The sequence below is a fragment of the Rhinolophus hipposideros genome (assembly GCF_964194185.1).
Source record: "Rhinolophus hipposideros genome assembly, chromosome: 11".
Lineage (NCBI taxonomy): Eukaryota > Metazoa > Chordata > Mammalia > Chiroptera > Rhinolophidae > Rhinolophus > Rhinolophus hipposideros.
Window position 1 is genome coordinate 54,981,346 of NC_138057.1, and position 23,697 is coordinate 55,005,042.

General features: G+C 49.2%; 1 protein-coding gene across 1 annotated transcript in view; it reads right to left on the minus strand.

The window, feature by feature from the left end:
- The window catches only part of GABBR2 (gamma-aminobutyric acid type B receptor subunit 2), a 335,814-nt gene extending 316,078 nt beyond the window's left edge, over positions 1–19,736 (minus strand). The window contains exon 1 of the mRNA XM_081067695.1: positions 19,300–19,736. Within this exon, the coding sequence (XP_080923821.1) occupies positions 19,300–19,620 (321 nt within the window). The 5' untranslated portion in view covers positions 19,621–19,736. The remainder of the gene's footprint in view (positions 1–19,299) is intronic.
- Between the last annotated feature and the right edge of the window lie 3,961 nt (positions 19,737–23,697).

The window sequence follows — 23,697 nt, forward strand, 5'->3', positions numbered from 1 at the left end:
CCCACATCTTCTACCTTTGTCCTTCAAGGCCAGCTAGAAGGTCACCTACTCTGTGAAGCCCTCCCAGATTGTACCCAGGGAGAAGACAGTGCCTTCCCTTCGTGCTCCTTTACTTGTGCCTCCCCTAAGAGTAGATTTAAATCAGTCTTGTACCATTTCTTTTATTTGACAAAGACTTGTAGGCACTTACTCTATACTGGGCAGTGGATGAAGTCTTCAGCAAACATTAATTGATTTAATTTTTATAACTATCCTATGAAGTAGGTACTATGATTGTCACCCTTCTGGACAGACAAGAACACTGGGCTTGCCCGAAATTAACAAAGCGGGTAAGTAGTAACCAGGTGGTCCTGCTCCAGAGTCAGTGCTTGCTCTGAAGAATTCTGCTAGGGTTATTTGCTTGCGTATGAATTGTCCACACTGTCCTGTAAACCTCCTAAGAGCAGGGGTCACGTGTGAGTCCTATTCTGAGGCCCACAGCCTGACATGAGGCAGGTGCTCGTGCTTCTTCCTAAATGGAACTCAGCCTCTCCCATGTGGAGCTGGAGGGGGACGTGCAGTACAGATACTAGTCCAAACTGCCAGCCGCTCTGAGCTCCTGCCTCCCTCTTGCCGACAGCCACCTCTGGCAGTTCTTCCTGAGGTGCTCGGGAAGATGAAATAGGGAGCACTTTGTCATCCGTGAAGCTGACAGCATCTATACACACACCTCACCATCTAGAACCATCCCACCCTCTCCAGGGCTTGATCGAAGGGCCTTCAGTCACAGCTGTGATGGATGACTGCCCCAGCTTCTGGATGGATCCCTGTGAACACAGTCAAGAGGACCACAGACCCCATCTGGCTAGACCAGAGTGTGACCAGAGTCTGGCAGACTTAGTAAGTCTCTACTTCCTGCTTCACCCTGGGCTCATCACTCTGAGCCTCAGTTTCCCCATCTATAAATGGGGCTCATGGAAGAATTTCTCTCTTACCAGGCTGTTACTGGATGATGCATTTGAAAGAAATAGTAAACTCTAGCACTGCATAAAATTTGTGATTCTTGTTATCTAATTGTTGGGCTAGTATCTACTAAATAAGGTTATTATCAGAACTAAATAAGAAACTAACTGCACTTCACATTTTACCAGACTGGGGAACAAATAAGGTCACATTTCTTAGAATATTCAAAGGTGAGAGAAATAGGCAGTTCAGGGGTTCTCCCGGCCACACCTGGCCCTGGGCTCCCCGGGGCCCCCACATGGTCTGTGCTGATGCGTTGCTGAGTCTTCCTAATCTGCACCCCTTGAGGGACCCATGAGCCCAACATCTGAACCAGGCCCAGCTTCCAGCCTCAGTTCCCTTCAGTTCCAGCCTGCTGTTATGGGGCCACTGAAGCGGCCAGTTGTGCCAGAGCCAAGATGGAAACTGAGGGTTACAGGCCTCAACATTAAGCACCTTCAGTTTGCATTTATACACACAGCCACCATGCCCAGGACCACCCAACCTGTGACCATGGTGTCAAGGAAAAAGAGAGGAGTCCAGCGTCAGCTTCCATCTCCAGACCAGCCTGCCCTCGACACCCCAAGACCTGAGCCCTCACGCCAAGCAAATTTCCCTGCGATTTCTTTTTGCCCTTTCTTGCAGCGGGCCCCGCTCAGGGTTATGCCACCCCTCAAACCCCAGAGGGAAGGATCAGAGTCTCATTCCTTTCCCTCCAAGAGGTCCCTGTGTTCTTCAGACAAGGGGACCACTGATCCCCAGCCAGCTCAAAGCTTCCTAACAGTAAGGGAGGGGCTTCTAGGATGTGGTCTATATACAGAAGTAGACCAGAGCAGGCCTTCTTCCAGTTATACACACCTCCCTGAACTATAAGCAGCGGACTTTATAAGTGTGCAATGAAAGAGCCATCCAGGTGACTCAAACACAGCCGAGGTCCTCATCCGTGGAAACCAGAACCCACAGCAACTCTCAGAAGGCAGTCCTGCAATTTTCTGGCCCGACCACATACCAGAAGAGAAGTGTGCCATATTCCCACTGGGTACCCTGCTCCCCGCTCTGGGGCATCTGCTAAACACCCACTGGCCACCAGATCTATATACTTTAATCGTATTTAGTCCTCAAAACAAGGCTGGCTGTTTGCTATCAAGTCTCCACGTTACACATCAGGAAAGGGAGGCCCCAAGAGAAGCGATCCACCCAAGGTCACCCAGGAGGGCTGCGAGCTGCATGTGGGCCTCTTCAGCTCAAAAGACCAAGCTTTTCCCACTATACCTTGCTTTCTCGGGTACACATGTGAAAGCACCAAGCACAGTGCCCGCTGTGTATAGAGGCTCAGTGAGGACCAGTCACGTTTTTTCTCCACTGTGACACCACAAGGCTGGAATTAGGGCCTACCAGAGCCACAGCTCACAGAGCGTCAGGAGCAGCCAGGGCAAAGCCAGTTGGATGGTCTAAAATCCCAGCATGCACAGGAGCCCAGTGGTTATTCTTCTGAGGATGTGGTAGCTGGGGAAGGGGGAGCAAATAGGGCCCCCAAACCTACTAGCCAAACTCATCATCTCCACCCTGCCTGAAATCTGAGCTCTCAAATGAATACTTGCACATCTGCTTGGGGAGAGACAAAGCTCTTTCTGGAGAAAATAAGTACTATTAGCTCTGCATGTGGGCACCCCAGCCACTGACTCCTGGGCTGCTGTGGACTGATCCCATCTGGGCACTTCATATTTCGAGACGGTGTGCCAGGCTTTGCCCCAGTTCCCAAACCTACCAACCCGATTTGAGGTCTAGGCCCCCACTGCTGACCTGCATCCCAAATCAGTGCTCACAGCAGACAGCCCTCACTAACTCCCATGCCCATACATTTCTACTCCAGGACCCTTATTTGAGAGTTTAGCTGTGGTCTGGGGTCTGACACCGCAAAGTCATCTGACAGGTGAGAGGAAGATATGTTAACTACCTCTTGTTCTAGGTGCTTCTGTAAGACATCCTGCTAAGGTCAAAAACCCTCAGGCCCCTGCCTGACCACTTTCATAGTGCTATGACTTAATACGAGGCCCTCCTTTAGTAGGAAGGTGAATGTATCACCCACATGAACATCTCTGCATCTTTTATAAAGATGTTACTGGTAACATCCAAAGGCTCTAAGAGAACAACCGAGGATTAATTACTCGCTGTGCTTAGTTTTTGGTGTGTCTTATGTCTGTAACTCTTTACAACTTTTTAAAGCCCTTTCACTTTAATCGATTTCTCTTCCCCTCTTCCTATCACCCCTCCCGTGATCTCCACAATAACTCCATGGAGAAGTAGGGGAGGCATATGATTATTCCCATTTCACAGATGATAAAACTAAGGTGTAGAGAAGCTAAATGACTAGTTCAAGGTCATCCACTAGTAAGTACCAGAGATGGGTCACCCATGTCCAGTGCAGAGTGCTTTCCACTGAACCACCCTGCCTTCTAAGCTAAAAGATATGTCCCTGGAGCCTGAAGGGAAATGCGTTCTCATCATGTGGGAACACTAAGATATTTCTTGCCTTCTAATCCAGTACTCAATTGGAGCAATCCGTCCCTCACAGATGCCTAATAATGTCTTCTCCCTCTGTTCTATGTAGAGGCTCAGTCATGATCTAAAACTGTGATATTTTACATTTATTTAGCACCACTTATGCAAAAAGCATTTGCTATGCACTCTCAATGTGCCAGGGGCCATGCCAGGTGCTCGGACACAGACCTTCAATCACTCACAGGTCTTATTGAGCATCTGCAGACTCGGTGCTAGGTGCTGGGACACGACAGGTGCTAAATAGATGGCGTGCCTGTCCTTGTGGGCGGCCCAGCTTGCAGCCACGTGAGTCAGTGGACAATAGCCAGCAATGACAACACAGAGCTACAAGGACTTCTCTGGGGGCAACAGCCTAGCCCCAAGACCCAGGCGAGGTTCACCACTGAGCTGTCAGTGCACCTCAGATTCTCCGGAACATGGATGGGGCTTAGAGACAACTTAGAAAACCCATTCAATGAAGCTCAGACGCAGATCACCCACGTTTTTGTTGGCCTCAAACGCACAGTCCCCAATTTAAAAAAGATCCAGTTTTTAATGCAACTACATAGCATTTTACATTTTCACATACATTACAATAAAATAGCAAAATGTAGTGGGTGCCTACTCAATGTGGCTTCCTATGCTCAATGCTTTACTTGAATGTTCCATGCCATCCTTCAAAACAGCCCTCTGAGAAAGTATCATCCCCATTTCACGGATGAGGACAGAGAGGCGTGGGGGTGAGGGTAGCAGCGCCAGCATGCACACACAGGTTGTCTGCTGCCAAATGTGATGGTCTTTCCACAGTGCCCAGCTGTCTCCTCAACACTCACAGGCACTGGACAACACAGAGCAAGTATTATAAAGGTCCAGATCAGCCTCACGAATCCTTCAGCTTTCACCCATTCAATCAATCCACAATGTTTATTAAGCACCTGCTATGTGCTAGAAGCTTTGCTGGGTACTATGGTGAGCCAAGACAGACCTGTCTTTGCACCCACAGAGTTCACAGTGCCCTGGGGAACAAGGGAACGCCAACATTAACCAAACAATCCAACAAGTGTCAAATTGTCACTGTAAGAAGCACCAGAAAGGAAAAGTTCATGGTTCTTAAAGAAAACGTGATGGCATTTCTTTCCCAATCAGGAAAGGTAGAGAAAGCACACTTGAGCTGGTATCTAACGATGAAGAGAGGTGGCAACAGCGTTCCAGGTGGCGGGAACCGCTTGTGCAAAGGCCCTGTGCAGGGGGCAGCATACTTACCCGAAAAACTGACAGGACTGTGTGTCTGGGCCCAGAGGGAGAGGGAGAGTACTCAGACTGAAGCTGGCGAGTGGGCACGGCACACTCTGCAGGGCCTCCAAGGCCACCAGGAGTGGTTGGTTCCCATCCCCAGAACAACAGTGCGTCCCAGTAGGATATCAGGCAGCAAAGCCACCTCACCGGAGTGCTGGGTCAGTGTCTCTAACTGTCCTCTGCCCCTGCTGCAGGCTGCACCAGCATGCTTCTCCTGCTGCATGGCAACGAGCCTGGGCAGCCTCCCCATTTGCGTTTGAGTACACAGCTGTGCCAGGCCCCAGGCCTGGTAGTGCTTAGCAAGGATGAGCTACATGTGTAAGAGAAGCACCACTGCTGCCCTCGAGGTGATCCGCGTCTAACAGGACAGACACAGGGACAGAAACACTACGGGACATGACAAGTTCTACAGCCACAAGGGCAGCAGAGAGCAGAGCCAGGTGTGTAGACAGACAAGCTTAAAGGGAGCAGAGAGCACAGTCTGCTGTGTGTGACTGAGGAGGCGGACAGGGAAATGCGGGGGGTCTGAATTAGAGGGAGAGGCAAGCAGTCGGTGAGATTCAGACACACACACACACACACACACACACACACACACACACACACAAGCATCAGCTACTGACGAAACTTGCCACTTGCTTTCCCGGGAGAAAGCTAAGTAACTATATGAAGATGCCGTTTGACCATCCAGATGGAAATCCCAGCTCACTACTGAGTGGGTTGTGATATTAAACAAGCCTCTCTGAGCCTCAACTGTAAAATGCAGACCATAATTGTACCCTGCACCCACTTGTTGTGAGGATTAAATGGTGATGATGGAAAGCACGTGACATGAGGACACGCTGAACACGGGATAAAGGCGTGTTGCTGTTCTTGTTATATCCTATTGTCCTTCTACACATTTGCAACTAAATATTTCCATTCCCTTTGCTTTTGTTTATGACAAGGTTAGAAGTTCTCCAAGGGCTTTGCAATGTTCCTAGAACCCCCAGAGTCCAGCAAGGAGCTGGCAAGGGTCAGTTGGGCCCCAGGGGACGCTTTGTGGAGTGACTAGCAAGCCAGTTCTCCTTCCATCACGGTCAGGGTACTCTGTGCTGGGCTAGGTGGGAGCATTAGCACGGCTCTTATCGTATGTCCCATCTGCCAGAATCCCTGACACCATTCTGGGCATTCTCAGAAAAGCTTCAGTGAATGGATAGTTCTAGAAACAAAGCGATTTAGATAATATAGTGATTATTATAAGGATGGCTGTTGCTTTCAAAATCAGCTCCCTCTGAACAAAGTCAAGTGGATCATGAGTAGAGTATGAAAATATCATTTTCTCTCTTCCACCTCCTGACCCTGGCCGTGAAAGCAGCAATAATGTATCACTCCACAAAGTCCTTCTTTGGCTAGATTTTAGCAGAACCATGACTGATGATATCCTTGCCAAATGGCAGGAGAAGGGGTCTGCTCCAGCCAGCAGCTGGGGAACGTAGGCACTGATGAAGACAGATGAATCCATTTGCTCAGTACTTTGGATCTACCACTAATTTTCTAGATGACAATGACACTTTATCCTTCCAGCAATGTAGACGGTTAAAAAAAAAAAAACAACCTGGAAAAAGCAGAAAATTGGCAAAAGAATGTCCCAATCAGCCCCACAGAGTATCACAACATTCATGCCCTTTATCCAAGCAAGAATTGTTAGACTCTTAAACTCCAGCTCACAAGCAATTTACTCTTACTTTGTACATGGTTCTAATAACGTTGGTTTTTGTACATGGTTCTAATAACGTTGGTTATCGACCAAACATTATTAGACGTTTGGTTGGGGTCCAGACCAAAACCAGATCAGGAGATGGTTACCTCCATACTGAGCTTATCAGTTCCTAAGTTAGTCCTGACTATGGAAGGATAAAGAGCAGAAGCTTCCAGCCCAGGAGCAGTGAGCCTGGAATAAATCTTGCTGTTCAGGGAATCCCAGGGCCCGTCTTTATTCACTATACCCAGACCTGCTGCTGGATCATCTGGCTCACCAGGCTGATGACTTGGCTTCATTCCCCCAATTTCTGCTAGGACCAGAGCCCAGTCCAGCCTCTGTTGGCGCTCATGTTCCCTGAACGTAGAAGTTGGGATGTCAGAACTTGATTCCTATGCCCACCAACTGTTGGCTAGAGTATTTTCCAATAAACCGATCTCCTAAAACCGTAATAGTTCTCAGATGCTGAAAGTACTTCTTTCTTAGGTTTTGATGTGTCTTGGAAGATGCTGTGTATGTTTGTCAGGGAAGAGAAGGCTGATGCCAGCTTTGCACACAATCTTCTAATGGAACACCCAACAAGCACCCTTTACCCTTTCCACGCCACAACTACAGGGCCCCCAAAAGCACCCCACATGGTTTGGCATACAAAGCACTTCCTCAATTTGTTAAAACTACACCCATGAACACTCTTAGAACCGAAGAGCTGGGTTCCAGGCTTTTATATCTATTTGTTTGTTCAATAAATATTTATTGAGCTTTTGCTCTGTGCCTGGCCCTGAGATAGTGCCTGGTGAAGGGGTGAGGGAGGGGGCACGAGGGAGCCAGACACACACGGTGCCTGCCCTTGTGGAGCTTCCAAGGGAGCAGACATCCTCAATCTGTGCTGTCGTCCACAGAGAGGAGCAAAGACTTCCCTGTGGTCTCAGCAACCTAGCACGGGAACCCAGACGGCCGACCCCATTAGGGACTCACACTGGCACTCCTGCTCGTTCCTAAAAAGGTACAGAGAGGAAGACATCTTACCAGCCTCACAGCACATTGTTACATAAGCAGAGAGAATAAGAATAAAATAAAGGAGCAGATGCTCATTGGGCAAACTGTGCCATTTAATTTTCTAACCTTCCTAGAACCAAAATAAATAATCAGAAAAGTGAGCAATAAAAAGTCACTTACATGTCATTCCCAAAGAGCATGGGGAATGACCAGCAGGTGCCTCCATAAGGGGGATGCGTTCCCAGCATCCTCTGCTGTCCCCTCCCATGGCTGGGTCACACTACGTGTAATGGTTTCTGTCTTGGCCACCTGTTTAGACAATGAGCCCCTCAAGGGTGCGTCTCTGTGTTATCCATCTCTGTATATCCCAGGACCTAGAACAGGGCCTGGCAGAAAGTTCTCTCAATCAGAGCATGGAGCATTAAAGTGTTGAAGCAGAAACAGGTGGAGTCTGTGGCAGCCATCGAGGTGGGCCACTCAGATCTCCTTTGAAGAGAGAAGCCACAGGAGGAATGCAGTCAGCTAACAGCCTTCAGCGTAGCTCCAAGATCCATTGCAGCATCCAATTAATCTAAGGACAAGCAGCCCACAGCCAGTGATGGAAATAGGCGGGGATTCTAGAGTCTGGCTCTTTTGGAACAATATGGAAACCCTCTAATTGGGCAATCTTTGCTCTGGAGTGCCCCATTGGGCTGGCCACGACTTTCTGAGAGCTGCGCCCTAATCTGAGACTCTTCCCAACTCTCCTTCTTTCCCCCTCTCCTTTCACAGGTATCAGAACATTGGTCTGATCATGGTCTGAGGGTTTCCTTACCTCCTCTTTCATCTTTCACAGGCATTACCCCCAAGAGCTCTTGTGCTTATAAATCCATCTTGAAATCTACTTCCTAAAAGACCCAGAGAGACAAGTGCCCATGCACACATTCCTTTATATATCCCAGTCTCTGAAGTTAGGTTGACCAATGACTATTTCTGGTCAATGACATACATCCTATACATGATTTGTTTAGCATCTCTATTTGCACCGCTGTCTTGTGCTGCCAGATTGCTCATTTCTCTGCTGAGATCTCAGATCTCTGTGTGAAGAAGCTGATGTTACTCTGTGCCCACAGGAGGGTAAGCCAAACACATGAAGAAGACCCCTTTGAGATAAAGTTATCAAGCTAAAACTCTTAGCCCAATGCCAACTACTAACCAGGCTCCAGTATGTTAGTTCCACCTACCACCTCCACGGGTACCTGGCTAGGGCTGAGCAACTGGCCGGGGGCTGGCATGGCCAAGGGCACTGCCCTCATGCTAGAGAAGCTCAGGGGTTGGCGCTGGTGGTAGCATGCAGAGGGCAGCTACAGCTTGGCAGGCAAGTTAATCCTGATATATGGGGTCACCTAAGTCCTGTGGTGTTAGGGGTGGGGAGAGCGAAGACCCTGGGGAAGTGATCCAGACAAACCATTCATTCTTTGGATGCTAATTCAGAAAGCAGATTCTAATTTATTCACTTATAATTCAGTTCAGCAAACATTCACTGACGCCCACTGCATATAAGACACTGGGGAATCGAACTGGCCCTGCCCTCACGAAGCTACAGTCCAGAGGGGGAAAAGAGACGAATATGGTTGTGATAAACAGCAGAGTGGAAGATGTGTTGGGAGACATACATTAATAAAGATTGAATGCTCCCATCTTCTTTCTCCAACACACCTCTCAGCAACCAGTGTTGGAAAACAAGACTACAGATAGCCCTGCTTTACGTTTATGTCATGTTTTGAGGTTCTACATCCATTATATTTATTCCATATTACAGCCTTGTGAGGTCAGCATAATTATCCCCATATGGTACAGGAATAACGACAATGGTGAAAATATAGCAGTGAATATTTACCAAGCACACTCAGTATACCGAGCATTGATTTGACTATTTACCTGGATGGTCTCATTTGTTCCCCCACTCACCCTATAAGGCAATTAGTACGTAGATTAGGCCCATTTTATAGATGAAGAAACAGAGGCAAGGTGGCTTGCTCAAGGTCACCAAGAGGTGAGTGGTACCCAACAGGGATACAGGGAGCATACAACAGATGCTAGAAGCTATGAGAGCTGAAGGTTCTGGAGTGAGACGTGGCTATTCAGCCTCATCCCCACAGGGATACTCTCTCCTCGTTTCCCTATAGCACACAGATTGCAGTGACTGTCTTGCATGCCAGATACCCTCCAACCCCCATGGTTCCTTCTCTGTTACCCTTCCTGCCCTGCCAGGTCTCAGTGCTGTCCATTCTCCTCCACATCCCCTCACTGGCTCTCCATCTCTGTTCAAGCCCCAGCACCTGTCCCTTCAACTCCTATAACAGCTTCCTGGCTTCTCAGTCTCCAGCCTCATCTGTCTACCATCCAGGCTCTATATTCCTACTAGCCCTGACCACGTCACATTCATGTTCAAAAACCTCCCACAGCTCAGCACAGCTCCAGAATAAAGTCCAACCTTCTTGACACAGCATTCGAGGCCTTCCACACGAAATATCAACTACCAAGATTCTGCAAGATATCTCATGATTATGCATCAGTGACACTATCTTTAAAGCAAAAGGCAGAAACTAAATGTCTTGTGACCATTGTTATTATGTAAGTTACCATTGTTTTGTACTTAACTAGCCACATTTTTCTATTATCTCATTATCAAGGTACTTTCTAACATTTTTCTTGGAACCAACTTTACAGGCAGTTCTCTAGGACCTAATATACTTTATAATCTTTGACTACAAGTGACTAACACATTTTCTTAAACTTTAACTATAAGCTACGTGACAACCAAAGCAATGGAAACGTTTAGTTAAAACCTATGCCTATATCTCTAGACTGTATGATCTAATTCCTAAGCATGTAACCATTAACTGTCAGTTTCAACCCCACGAAAGGCTGGTGGAGGTCCCAGGCCCATCAGTGTCATGCGATTGGTTCTGAGATGGGCATATGACCCAATTCAAGCCAATGAGAGCTGAGCTTGGGATTTTTGCTGAAACTGTTGGGAGAGGAACACTCTTTTTACTGGAATTTCTAAACAGAGAATGTGTAAACTTGCAGCTGCTAGAGGCCATCTGAGCCACCACATGGGGACAGCCAGCCCGAGAATGAGGCAAACACAGAGGGAATCAGAGTTACAAGACAGAGAGACAGAGAGACAGAGAGAGAGAGAGAGAGAGAGAGAGAGACAGACAGACAGAGGGAGACAGAGAGACAGAGAGAGACAGAGAGAGACAGAGAGAGAGAGAGAGAGAGAGAGAGAGAGATTTTGAAGATATCATTTGAGTCCCTGGGTTCAGCCATGCCTGAACACAACCTACTCCAGCATTTTCAATCAAATGAACCAGTTAAAATTGAGTTTCTGTCACTTACAACAAGCATCTTAAACAATATACGTACTAAGCACCAGGTACCATGATGGGCAGTTGGTTATAAGATGTGAGCCTGATCCTAAAAGAAGTCGTTTTCTATCTTTTTATTTTTAAGAACAGATATATTGAGCTATAATTCACATACCATAACATTCAGTCTTTTAAAGTGTATGATTCTATGGTTTTTAGTACAATCACAGAATTGTGCAACCATCACCACAATCACTTTTTTACCTTGTATTGAAAATGACATATGTGAAGATGGTGGAGTAGATAAACACTGTGCCTGTGTCCTTCCATGAACACATTAAAATTATAACTAAATTATAAATCAACCTAGAGAACCTTCTGAAGTCTGGCTGAACAGAAGTTTTACAACTAAGGATATAAAGAAGCCATGTTGGGGCTGGTAGGAGAGGTGGAAATATGAAATGGGCTGGCCCCAAACCTCCCTGTGGCAGTTGAGAACCAGGAGAGATATCTCAGCTACAGAGGTTCCTCCCAGAAGAGAGTGAGACCCCAGCCCCACACTGGCCTCTCCTGCCCAGAGTACTGTTGCTGGGAAGAGGAGTCCCCATAACATCTGGCTGTGAAAAACAGTGGGGATTCCGATGGTTCGGATGAGACAGAAGGCTGCGGGAACCCAGGCGTCCTCTTAAACGGCCCATGCACAGACTCTCTCATTCGCAGGCACTCACCTTGGGCTCCAGCAGAGGGAGAGTAACTGGGGAGGGTGTCAGAGGCATACTGGGGGCAGACTGAGGTGTGTGGCTTCGGAACAAGAGCTGGACGACAGTCGCCACTTTCCCTGTGTAGGGTCTTTCTCCTGTGCTGCGAACAAGCAGGCACCATCTTTCCTGTGTCCAGCCCTCCTCCCACAAGCCAAATCTAAATCTGATTGGCCTGGTGAGCTCTGCTGCTCTGCCCTGCTGACTCGGCTGTGACCCTGTCCCACCCAACTCACACACTGCTGGAGGCACTTTCTCCAAAAGCAGCCAACCCCTCCTGCATTGCAGTCTTTCTTGGAAAACTATCAGAGTCCTTGGGCCCCAGGCAGGCAGCAGCTGGCCTTGGTATGCTCTGAGACTTTTGCTGAATAGCTTCAGGCTCAGCACTGGCACCAAACCGCAGTCTACATTAACCTGGTAAGCACAACTCTTCCCGTTCTAGTGACTCCCTGAGACCCTGCCTCACCCAAGTCGTGTGCCACATGAGGCTTTATCAGGGGCTGAACCTTAAGGGAGCCAGCAGGAGGCAGCAGGCCTTGGGTGTCCTGGCTTTTTGCGGAGCTACCCCAGGCCCAGTACTGGTGGCAGCCATCCTCAGTTCATAGTATGGCCTCTCCCACACACCTCCAGGGTTAGCACAGGCAGTGAACAACAATGGATTGCTTGTAGCTCCTACCAGGAAGTCCCCAGCTGGTCACAGGTACTGGACCTGCACTGCAGCCCCTCACAAGAGGCCCCAGGAACAACATACTTGGAGACTGGCTTCACACCACAGCAGAACACCACCCAATTGGCCCCATAAATGGCACATACAAAGGGCAGTCTCAACAGGCACCAGAGCCCACTGGGGCAAATCCCACTCAGTGGGGTAGGCCCACTGCACAGCAGCCTATAAGCTGTCGATGTGGCCAAACCTCATGGCCAATCAGCCTGAGAGTCAATCCCACCTGCTATTACAGGCCAATAGCAGTCAAGGCTCAACTATAACAGGAGGGCACACATAACCGACAAAAGGGACACTCCTGGAACACCTGGATCAGGTGACTAGGGAGACTATTTAGGCCCCATAGGGCACCTACTACATAAGGCCACATTGCCAAGACTGGGAGACATAGCAGATCTACCTAATACATAGAAACAAACAGAGAGGCAGCCAAAATGAGGAAACAAAGAAATACATTCCAAATGAAAGAACAGGGGAAAACTCCAGAAACAGAACTAAACACAACGGAGGCAAGCAACATACCAGAGACAAAGTTCAAAATAATGGTTATGAGAATGTTGAAGGAACTTAGTGAAAACTTCAACAAGGAGCTAGCAAGCATGAAAAAGGACACAGAAACCATAAAAAAGAAACAGAAGTGAAGACTACAAGAACTGAAATAAAGAATGCACTAGAAGGAATCAGCTGACTAGATGAAGCAGAGGATAAAATCAGCGATTTGGAAGACAAGGTAGTAGAAAACACCCAAAGAGAACAGCAAAAAGAATTTTAAAAAATGAGGATAGTTTAATTAGAGACCTCTGGGACAACATCAAGCATAACAACATTTGCATCATAGGGGTACCAAAAGAAGAAGAGAGAAAGCAAGGGATTGAGAACCCATTTGAAGAAATAATGACTGAACTTTCCTACCCTGGTGAAGGAAATAAAGATACAAACTCAGGACGTGCAGAGAGTCCCAAACAAGATGAACCCAATAGGCCCACACCTAGACACATTATAATTAGAATGGCAAAAGTTAAAGACAAAGAGAGAATCCTAAAAGCAGTAACAGAAAGGCAATTAGTAACTTACTAAGAAGCTCCCATAAGATTATCAGCTTATTTCTCAACAGAAACTTTGCAGACCAGAAGGGATTGGTACAAAATATTCAACATGAAGAAAAGCAAGGACCTACAACCAAGATTACCCAGCAAAGCGATCATTTAGAATTGAAAAACAGATGAAGAGCTTTCCAGACAAGAAAAAGCTAAAGGAGTTCATCACCACCAAACGAGCATTACAAAGAATGTTGGAGGGACTTCTTTAAAATGGGGGGGGGAAGATCAAAATTATGAATAATAAAATGGCAATAGCTACATATCTATCAATTATCTTCAAAGTAAATGGATTAAATGCTCCACTCAGAAGACATAGGAGGGCAGTATGAATAAGAAAACAAACCCTTTACACATGCTGCCCACAGGAGAATCACTTCAGATTGAAAGACACAAAGATGGAAAGTAAAGGGATGGAAAAAGACATTTCATAAAAATGGATATAAAAAAAAAAAAAGCTGGGGTAGCAATACTCATACCAGACAAAATAGACTTTAAAACAAAGGCTATAACAAGAGACAAAGAAGGACGCAGTGATCCCACTTCAGGGTATTTATCTGAAGAAACTCAAATGCTACTTCGAGGGGACATGTACATCCTTATGTTCACTGCAGCATTGTTTAGAATGGCCAACATGTGGAGGCGGCCTGGGTGGCTGTCGATGGAAGAATGGATAAAGAGGAAGTGCTACATAAATACAATGAAGTGTTGCTCAGTCATGGAAGGGAATTGGTTCTTGTCATATGCGATGGACCTGGAGGGTATTGTGCTGACTGGAGTGTCAGACAGAGAAAGACAGATGCAATGTGATTGCGCTTATATGTGGAATCTAAAGAACAAAACAAATAAAACAGAAACAAACTCATAGATACAGAGAACATATTGGTGATTGCCAAATGGGAGGAGGGTTGAGGGTGAGTGAAAAAGAAGAAGGGATTAAGAAGTACAAATTTGTTGTTACACAGTAATCATGGGGAACGAGGGTACAGCATAAGGAATATAGTCAATAATATTGTAATAACTATGTATGGTGTCAGATGGGGACTAGATTTGTTGGGGTGATCGATGGGAGGAGGTTGGGGGATAAGGTAAAAAAGGTGAAGGGATCAAGAAGTACAAACTGGTAGTTTTTAACAAAATAGTCATGGGAATGTAAAGTACAGCGCAGGGAATATAGTCAATAATATGGTAATAACTATGTATAGTGCCAGGTGGGTACTAGGCTAGTCAGGGGGATCATTTCTTCAATTATATAAATGTGTAACCACTACACTGTACACCTGAAATTAATATAAAATAATACTGAATGTCAACTGTAATTGAAAATTTTTTAAAGGGGGTAAAGGTGAATAAGAGTCCAAATTTCCAGGTATAAAACAAAGTCATGGGGATGTAATGTACAGCATGGGGAATATAGTCAATAATATTGTGACAGCACGGTACAGTGTCAGATGGTTGCTGGCCTTATTGATCATTTCTTTGGGTATATAACTGTTGAAGAACTGTGATGTACCCCTAAAACTAATATAATATTGTATGTTAGCTACATTTTAATAAACATCTTTAAAAAATAAAATAAATTGAAAAAATGACAAATAAGTGCTTGCTCTGTTCTCCTGTATGCACCGACTCCTCCCTTGAGCCCGGGGCTGGGTTTGACTCCTTCCTGCAGCACCAACAACTGCAGTAGGTACTCAATTAATGCCTGCTGAGCTGTACTCAGACCTCCTTGAAAAGCTTGTCCTCCATCCAACAGTTGTTTGCGTCCTTTTATAGCACAGAGAACAAATATTTGGCAAAGCTGTTCAAGAGAAGGACGTTCTCACCAATCACTAGGTTTTCTAAGCTGGATTCCTGCATCAGTGTAGACTTCCTGAGAGGTGCACACCTGGCATATGCTCCTTGGGTTCCTGAACTTTTCCTAAATTTATTACAGAATAACTTAAAATAGTAACAAGTGGGAAAATATAAATCCAGCAAGAGGGGAAAGATTTAACACTTATGGTGCACCCATAGGATAGAATAATATACAACCGCTAAAAATCATCTCTGCACAGAGGATTTGAGGCCATGGGGAAATACCCAGGATATAATGTTAACTGAATGAAACAAAATATAAAAGGGCACGTAAAAGTAGGATCTCAAATACATAAAATAGTGAACACTGGCAACTGGAAGGAAATAATGTTAATTATTAGATGTAATTATCTTTGTGTAGGAATTACGGGAAATTAGTATTTTTGTTCATGCTTCTATAATTTTCATTTTTCTAAAATGAACAATGTCATCAGAAAAGCCAACATTTTTAAAAACTCATTTCTTGATTATTATTTATTGTATTAATGTGGCTACCAAAGAATGAGAAACAACCACATGAAGAACATTTCTGAAGCTCCTGCAAAACTTGCTCTTTTTTTAAACAACACATTGTCCCTCCGAGTCTTTTAAGCAAATAGGTAAGAAATGTAAGCCACGATGTTTACCTTTTTCCCTTGACTGCCAGGAAGCTCAGAGTGAAAATTTAATACTCAGAAATGCAATAAACATCTTAGCCCAGGTTCTGGGCACAGTGATTTTCATGCTTCTACGTATATGCTTTCCGATGCGTCTTTTTGTCTGTATTTTCAGTTGTCTTGCTTGTTTTTATATACTCAAATCTTACTTAGAAAACATAAAGTATTTGCTGAAGAGATTTGAGGCACACCAGAGAAAAGAGGTCCTGACTAGCAGATACTCTGCTGAGATGTTTCATTATTACGAACACATGGCATTGAGTGGGGCTTTGAATGTTCTGTCACTATTCTAATTACAGTAGAGGGTCCACCTGGATAAATGCATGCAGGAGGCTCCTTGATAGAAACAAGCCTGTCCCAATGACCAGATTAACCCATTCCTTGCTAAACCTCCATCTCTTTGAAGACTGCGTGGACAAAGGTCCATCCTAGCTGCCCACAGGCTCTGGCCATTGACTGACAGATAATGTCAGCAAAGCCAGCCAAAATCCGTTCACCACATCCATCTTGTGTTCAAGTCTACAGAGAACAAGTGACATGGCCAGCAAGTGATTAGGGAGTACACACAATCTGCAAAGACAGCCTATCTGAATAAAACAGGCCCCAGACACTCTAACACAGGCCCCAGACACCCTTAAGGTAACTGGAGCTTTTGTTGCAATTACCCAGACTGCTCCTTCCTTTACTTTGGCTCTTAGAGAAAGTACCTCTATTCTAAAGATGGGCCACTTGAAAAACTCAGGTATTCTATCACCTGGGCATTCTCCCAAATGTGACACCTCATGGCAGGAGATACCATAATGATTTGATTGTAAGCCAGAATTCTTTTTTTCTCATGATAACTTTACTCAGTCTTCATGAGATTTCAAAATCAAGGAAAACAAATAATCTTTTAATTATGACCATTTTCTCACACTTGACATCTCAACGTCTTACTTGTGAATCCACGCCAGAAGAAGGTGAAGGAAGGGAGGCAGGAAACATTTACGTAGAGCTCACAGCATGCCAGGGAGAGCACTGGCCACTGAGCCTGCCAGCTCAAGGCATTTTCCACTCTGGCCTGTTATTTCCCTTAAGCATCACATCACCACCCTGCAGAGTATATATAATAGTCCCACTTTTTCAGATGTGGAAATCTAGGCTTAGAGAGATTAAATACCTTGCTCAAGGTCACCCGGGGGAAGATAACCTGTTTCTGACTAGACCCAGGTCGCACCCACCCCAAAGCCCAGGCTCTGTGCCCCTTCCCACAGCTACAGATGCATCCCTGTTTTCATAAGGCTGATAGTAACCTTCTGCCTTCCTTCCCAGTGCTTCCTACATATTCCCAGGAACTGCAGAGCTTTCTGATTGCCTCATCCTCTTGATTCTGGGCCCTCTCACTCAAAAAGTCATCAAGACACACTTGAAAAATAAAACGTAAAAGCTTCAACCCACACCCTGCCACCAAGCACCCATCCCTTTGCATCTACCGACAAGCTATAATACTATGAAACCTCTTTCAGGAAGCTTTCTGAAGGGATAAATTGATGATGAAAACCTTATGCAGCTGACATTATTTGGTGACGATGCAAGCAGGGCTGCCCTGTCTACAAATGTTTTTTTCTCCAAAGAACCGGCTCTCCTGTGTCCCTTCCAAAAGAATATGCATGGAAGCAATAGAGAAACAGTGCCGAGAAGATATGCCTCGGTATAATTTCATAGCCCTCTCTATTTACGTGTGGGGGGCAAGGAACCCAAAGAACTCGAAATGTTCGGGCAAAGACGAGGGCGAGGGGGATGTCATTCAAAAATGATTCCACAGCCAGGTTAGCTCTGCACAGACCCCAGCTCGCATCCTCCCGGGGCAGAGGAAGCTTCTCTGCTTGCAGCAGACTGCGCGCACCGCCACAAACTGTCACCCGTTCCTTCACCTTTTATTTACAGCGCAGAGCAGGCTGGTTCATCCGTGAAAGGGGGGGGAGGGGGGGATACGGAGAGGGGGATAAAATGTAATCCAGATTTCTGCTCTTTTTTCTGGGACAAAAAAGGGGCCAGATAGAGAAGGACAGAGAGCCCCGGCTCCACCATCAGGGCCGCGGCGCGACCCTCCTGTCCAACCGAGTCTGCACCTGGGCTCCAGCAGAAGCGCCGGGAGAGCCCGGGAAGCCGGGGTCAAGCCCAAGACTCGGCCCGGCGTGGCGCGGTGGAAGAAGCGCCAACCGAGTGCACTGCACAGGAAATCACTGCCCCCTTCAGGCCGCGGCTCAGATTCTGCGGCCGGAGCGGAGGGGCTTCCTGAGTCCGGAAAAACTCGCAAATCCGACCTCGCGCGGCCGGCGATCGCTCCTCCAAGCGCCCTCTGCGCATCTCAGCCCCCGGGGCTGCAGTGGAGGTCGGCGCTGGGGCTTCAGTCGGAACCCAAGCCGAAGGCGTGGGGCGAGGACTTAGGATAGGAAGCTCTCGGCTCTTCGGCTCCCTCAGGGAAGGATGCCGGGAGGGCAAGCCCGCTGCTGCGCTCCAAGTCCGTACTGCAAGTCTGCGCCAGAAGAACTGCGCCTGTGGCCGCCAGGCCGACAGCATCAGAGCGGCTGGACAGCCCCGCAAGTCCGCGGCGACACCTGCTCAGGGCACGCTCGGAGCAACGAGCTCGGGAAGGGTCTTCTCAAAACACCGCTCCAGCCACAGGCAGCGCCCGCCACATCCAGGCAGCAGCGCTGCAGAGCTGGAGACCCGACTCCTGCCCGCGCGGTGCGGACCGCGAGCTGCTGGCGCGCACCCTGCGCCCAGCCCGGCTGCACGCGCTCGCCCCTTGGGTCCCGGAGCCATCCGGACCTCAGAGCGCCGCTCGGCGCTGCTGGGGGGCTGCGAGCGGGCCCGTGGCCTCTCCAGCCCCAAGTGGCCCGGTTTACAGTCAAATGCCTGTTCCTCCCACCCAGCACTCCACAGCCCCACAAGCGGCACCTGGGCAGGGGCAACCACTGCAGGCCTTTTGGGGGGTCCAGTTTCCACCTTCTCCCTTCCTTCTTCTCCAAAGGAGACCCTAGCCTTCTATCCTACGCCTCACACACGTACATACACACATACAATCCCAGAGGACGGAGATGCTCAACAAATACTGGTCGCAGCTGTGCCAGCCGAGCCCGGAGGGACCCCGGGGGTGAGCACCGAGTACCAGCCCGCGATTCTCCAGGCAGGCACGGCCAGGGCACTCAGGGCTCTGCCCAAGGACCGAAGCTTACCTCTGTCCGACACCCCCCGCCCGCGCAGCCCGTTGCCCCCAACAGCCCCGACGGCGCGGGCGGCCGGACACTCACCTCTGTGTCGTAGAGCCTCAGGTCGAGGAAGTAGGGGCGCAGGAGCGACTCGTTGCGGATCTGCTCGATGGCCAGTTCCACCGCGGGAAGCACGCCGCGCCCGATGCTGCCCTTGGCCACCTCCTTGGTGAGCGGCATGAGGCCCATGATGGAGAGCGGCGGGCTGCTGGGCGGCGGCCGGGGGGCGCCCCGCGCCCAGCCCCAGGCCCCGGGCGCCAGCGGCAGCAGGAGCGGCAGCAGCAGGAGCAGCAGCAGGCGCGCGGGCGGCGGTGGCGGCGGCGGCGGCGGCCCGGGCTGCCCGGAGCTCCGCGGGGAAGCCATGCCGCGCCGCGGGCTGCGGGCGCCGGCTCACTCGGCCCGCATGGCCTGGCCCGGCCCGCCGCCCCGCGCCAAGCTCTCCCCGCGGCGCCCGCGCAATGGCGCCGGCCCGGCCCCGGCTCCGGCTTGGGCTCCGGCTCGGCTCAGAGCGGCCGCGGCGGCGCCCGTGACGGATCAATCACGCCGAGAAGGGGAGGGAGCGCGCGGAGTGCGGGAGGCGGGGAGCGAGCGAGCGAATCCTGAGAGGGGCCCGGTCCCCGCGCGCGCCGCTCTCCCGCACGGCCGCGCAGATCCCGCCGCCTCCGCCCGCCCCCGTTCGCGCGCGGAGCCGCTCGGCTGCAGCCCCTGGAGCCCGGCCGGGGGAGGGAGGGCGGCAGGAAACGCAGCGCGGGCGGCGAAGGCGAGGCTGCTCAGCGGCGGCTCGGGCCGCCTCCGGGGACGGGGACGGGGCCGGGCCGTGCGCGCCGGGGGCGGGGGCGGCGCTGCGGCGGGTGGGGGGGGAGGGCCGCCTTCCCAGCGCACGCACACACGCGCCCCTGGCCCTCGCCGCCCGGCTGCCGCTGCCCGCGAACCGCCGGGAGCCGGAGCGCTCACGGGCAGCGGTCGGGGAACGAGGAGTGGCCGCCGGCGCTTCGCCGAGCGCGTCTGGCAGCACCTGCACCGAGATGTGGGACTGCTGCTCCGAGGTCCAGCGGGGAAGGTCTGGGCGGCGAGCGCGCCACGGAGGCGTCCCACAGGCACCTGCAGCCTACACCCTCCAGCCCTGCCGGGGGGCCCGGGAGTCCCCGACCAGCCCGAAGGGGCGGCCGAAGACTCCGCAGGCGCCTGAACACCCTCTTGCTGCGCGGCTGTCCCACTGGCCCTCAGGGCTTTGCATGACGGCCCCCCTCTTCCCCACCAGACTGAGCAGCCGCTTTGCCAAACCCAGGCAAGACCGGAGTCCTCACCTGGCGGGTGCTACCGCCCCCTCCAGGCATTTGACCTCTCCGTGTCCCCACTGCTGAAGGGCTCCGCCCTAAAATTCTCCCCGGTGGGAGCACGTCCTCGGGCAGGAGCGCGTTCGTGGTCCGCGCTTCGCGCGCCAAACGACTTAGCCCTCCCTGCCAGGTCGCACTGGCCACACTGGCTAAGCTGACGCAAAGCAGTCCTGTGATCTGACCTAGGGCCTTGGCCCCCCTGTGCCTCTCCATGATGGAAGAATAGAATAGGAATCGTGGTCGTTAAAACAAAAAATCCAACGGGATGATTCATGAGGGGGACACAATAGGACATCATACCAGAAGACATTCTTGACCTTGAACCAACGTGATGTTGACGACCTTGTAACAAGGTTGGGAGTTTACCCTTCACAAAACACTTACTCCATGTCTTATAAGGAATGTAATTCTCACAACAGCGCTCCAAATTGCATGCTATGTTTACCATACACACGTTTACAGGCACTGAGGCTCAGACAGGTTCTACAGCTTGTCGAAGTACACAGAGCAACCCAGGGTGGGCCGGAACTCTGCGGCAGCAGAAGCTCTCTACAAAGTGCGGTGAGAACAAAGATGGGACACAGCTTCTCCAACAGTCAAGAGGGGCACTGCCCTAACTCTGGATTGTGCTGAACCTCGGTTCCCTAAGGCATATGCTGAAGGAGTTAGAGCAGACGATGTCCACAAACTTTCTCTTCAGGAGTGAGGCAGGGACAGCCCTGAAGCACCGGCTAGGTTCTCGGGAAGCACGAGGGAGAAGAGAGACTGAGCCCAACTCCTGGAGAGGACCTTGGACAGCTCTGGGGAAATCAGGCCAAATTCTCCCTGCCCCGATTCCTCTTTCTAGGCTTCTGCAGACACCTTGTCGCTGGCTCCACTTAGGATTTTCTCCTCCCCAAGTTGGAGGGTTTGCCTGGACAGAACTCACCTGAACATCTCCACAAAATACATGCATCCAGAGGACAATGTAATCCCCAGATGCTCCATCAGCTGTTGTGTCACTTGACATCACAGACATCCTCTAGTCATAGGCTTCTGGCATCTGCCATTCCGCAGCCTCTCAGCTCAGGTTTCTGAATGAGCATTTCCACTTTTTTTTCTTTTTTTTCCCTTAGTCATTTGTGTTTTCCTTGTAAGCTGTGCCAATATGGAGTATCCGCTGACACCTACATCTGGGAATAGTTGAAAGCTGGGATAACTTTGCTTGACATTTACTAAGTGATTGAGGCCCTGCCTGGCAACCTGCCTTTCAGGCCCTCTGTCTCCACTTATGGGGTGACCTGGCCCCAAGACATGTGGCCTGGGACCAGTCGTGGAGCACCAGACTCACTCTCTATCAGCCTGGCTTCGGGCCAAGCTCTGATCTCATGCCCCACTTCTGATGTCTGGGCATCCCTCTGGTTCCCAGATCCTACCCTGGCCTGTGTTCCACTTTGAGTCACTGGATCCCTGGCGTGCTTCCTGGTTCTGAATTCCTGCCCTTGGTCACCAGCCTTGAGTCCGTGTTCCTCTAGAGCTGAAGTCTAGCCTTCCACTTTATAACAAACAATCATTCATTCCTTCAAACAATGTTTCGCAGTGTCTACCATGTGCTGGGCAGTGTTCTGGGAACTGAGGATAGAGGAATAAACAAGTCAAACTGAAATCCTGATTTCATAAAATTGACATTCTAGTGGAGAAAGAGACAGTAAATAGAAATAAGGAGTAGATGTTTTAGTGTGTCAGTTTATGAAAAGTGCTATAAACAATAAAGCAGGAAAGAGGATTGAGACTGACAGGGTGGGGCTTCAATTTGAAATGGGGGGGGGGTCACAGAAGGACACACGGAGGTGACTTTTCAGCAAAGGCCTAAAGGAGGTAGGTAAGTAAACAAGACATGTAAATGATGTTCCAGGTAGAGAACCAGCAAGGGCAGAGGTTCTGAGACAGGAATGTGCCCGGCATGTTCAAGGAATGGTCAGGGAGCCAGTGTGGCTGGAGTGCAGGGAGCAAGGGGGAAGGCAGTAGCACCCAAGGTCAAAGGCAGGCCCGATTAGGTAGGACCGAGGCAGTGTGACAAACTGGGAACTACTGGAAGGTACTGAATGGAGCAGTGACATGATCTAACATATTTTAACAAGAAGAATCATTGGTACATGGGGAGGATGGAAGCAGGGAAACCAATTAGGACGTCATTACGATAAGCTAGGTGTGGTGACAAGAACCAGGTGCAGGCAGAGGAGGTGGTGAGAAATGGCTCGGTTAAATAACTGTTCTTCTTCTTAATAAAATGCATTGGCACATGCCAAGTCCCAGGGCTATGGTAAACACTGATCCTTACGAGTTCATCTACCTTACAAGAGACATAGTAGGGACTTTAGAAAGCAACATGGTCACACTCCTAGAAAGTGATGAATGTCAGCCCAGGTCTGCATGACTTAAATTCTCTTCTTCTTCCAAAACCCTGCCTCCTTAGTGATCCTTTTCCCATGTCTTCTCCCTACACACAAGAACCAGAAGCCAGTTTCCAAACTGCAGGTCAGAGGTTGGGGCTGTGTTGAGAGATGATACCTTTTCCCTTTCTGGAGATTTTGGGGCTTCATGATCCACTGGCTGCCTCCCAGAAGGATACCCCATTCATCTGAGCAGGATCCTGACACTAGGAGGTTAACCAGGCCTCCTCCTGTTGTCTGTCCCCCTTCCACATTGGGCTGGGTACCCTTTGCCAACCTGGTGCCAGCTGCTCAGATCTGCCCTCCTGAAGTTGCTCCTCCCAGGACTGGGTCCAGTTTCCAACACGCTGTCCCCAGTCTGACTTGTTACCCAGGACTGTCTCTTCTCAAACTCCCATTAAAAATAAAAAATCACAAAGTATCTTTGCAAACATCACCTGTGTATTTCTTGTTTGTGTTTACATTGAAATGTTTCTGTCAACCAAGTAACTCAGTTGGGGTTTTTCAAAAGCACATTGTTTGTTTTCACTTCTTTTTTGAATGGATAAGTTATGAATGATGGCTCAAAACAGTATTAGTTGAATGAATCTAAGTTGCTTTTCCCTTTTCACAAGGCATGCTTTTCAAACCACAAAATTGGGTATCAGGCATGCAATGTGGTCTGGTTGACA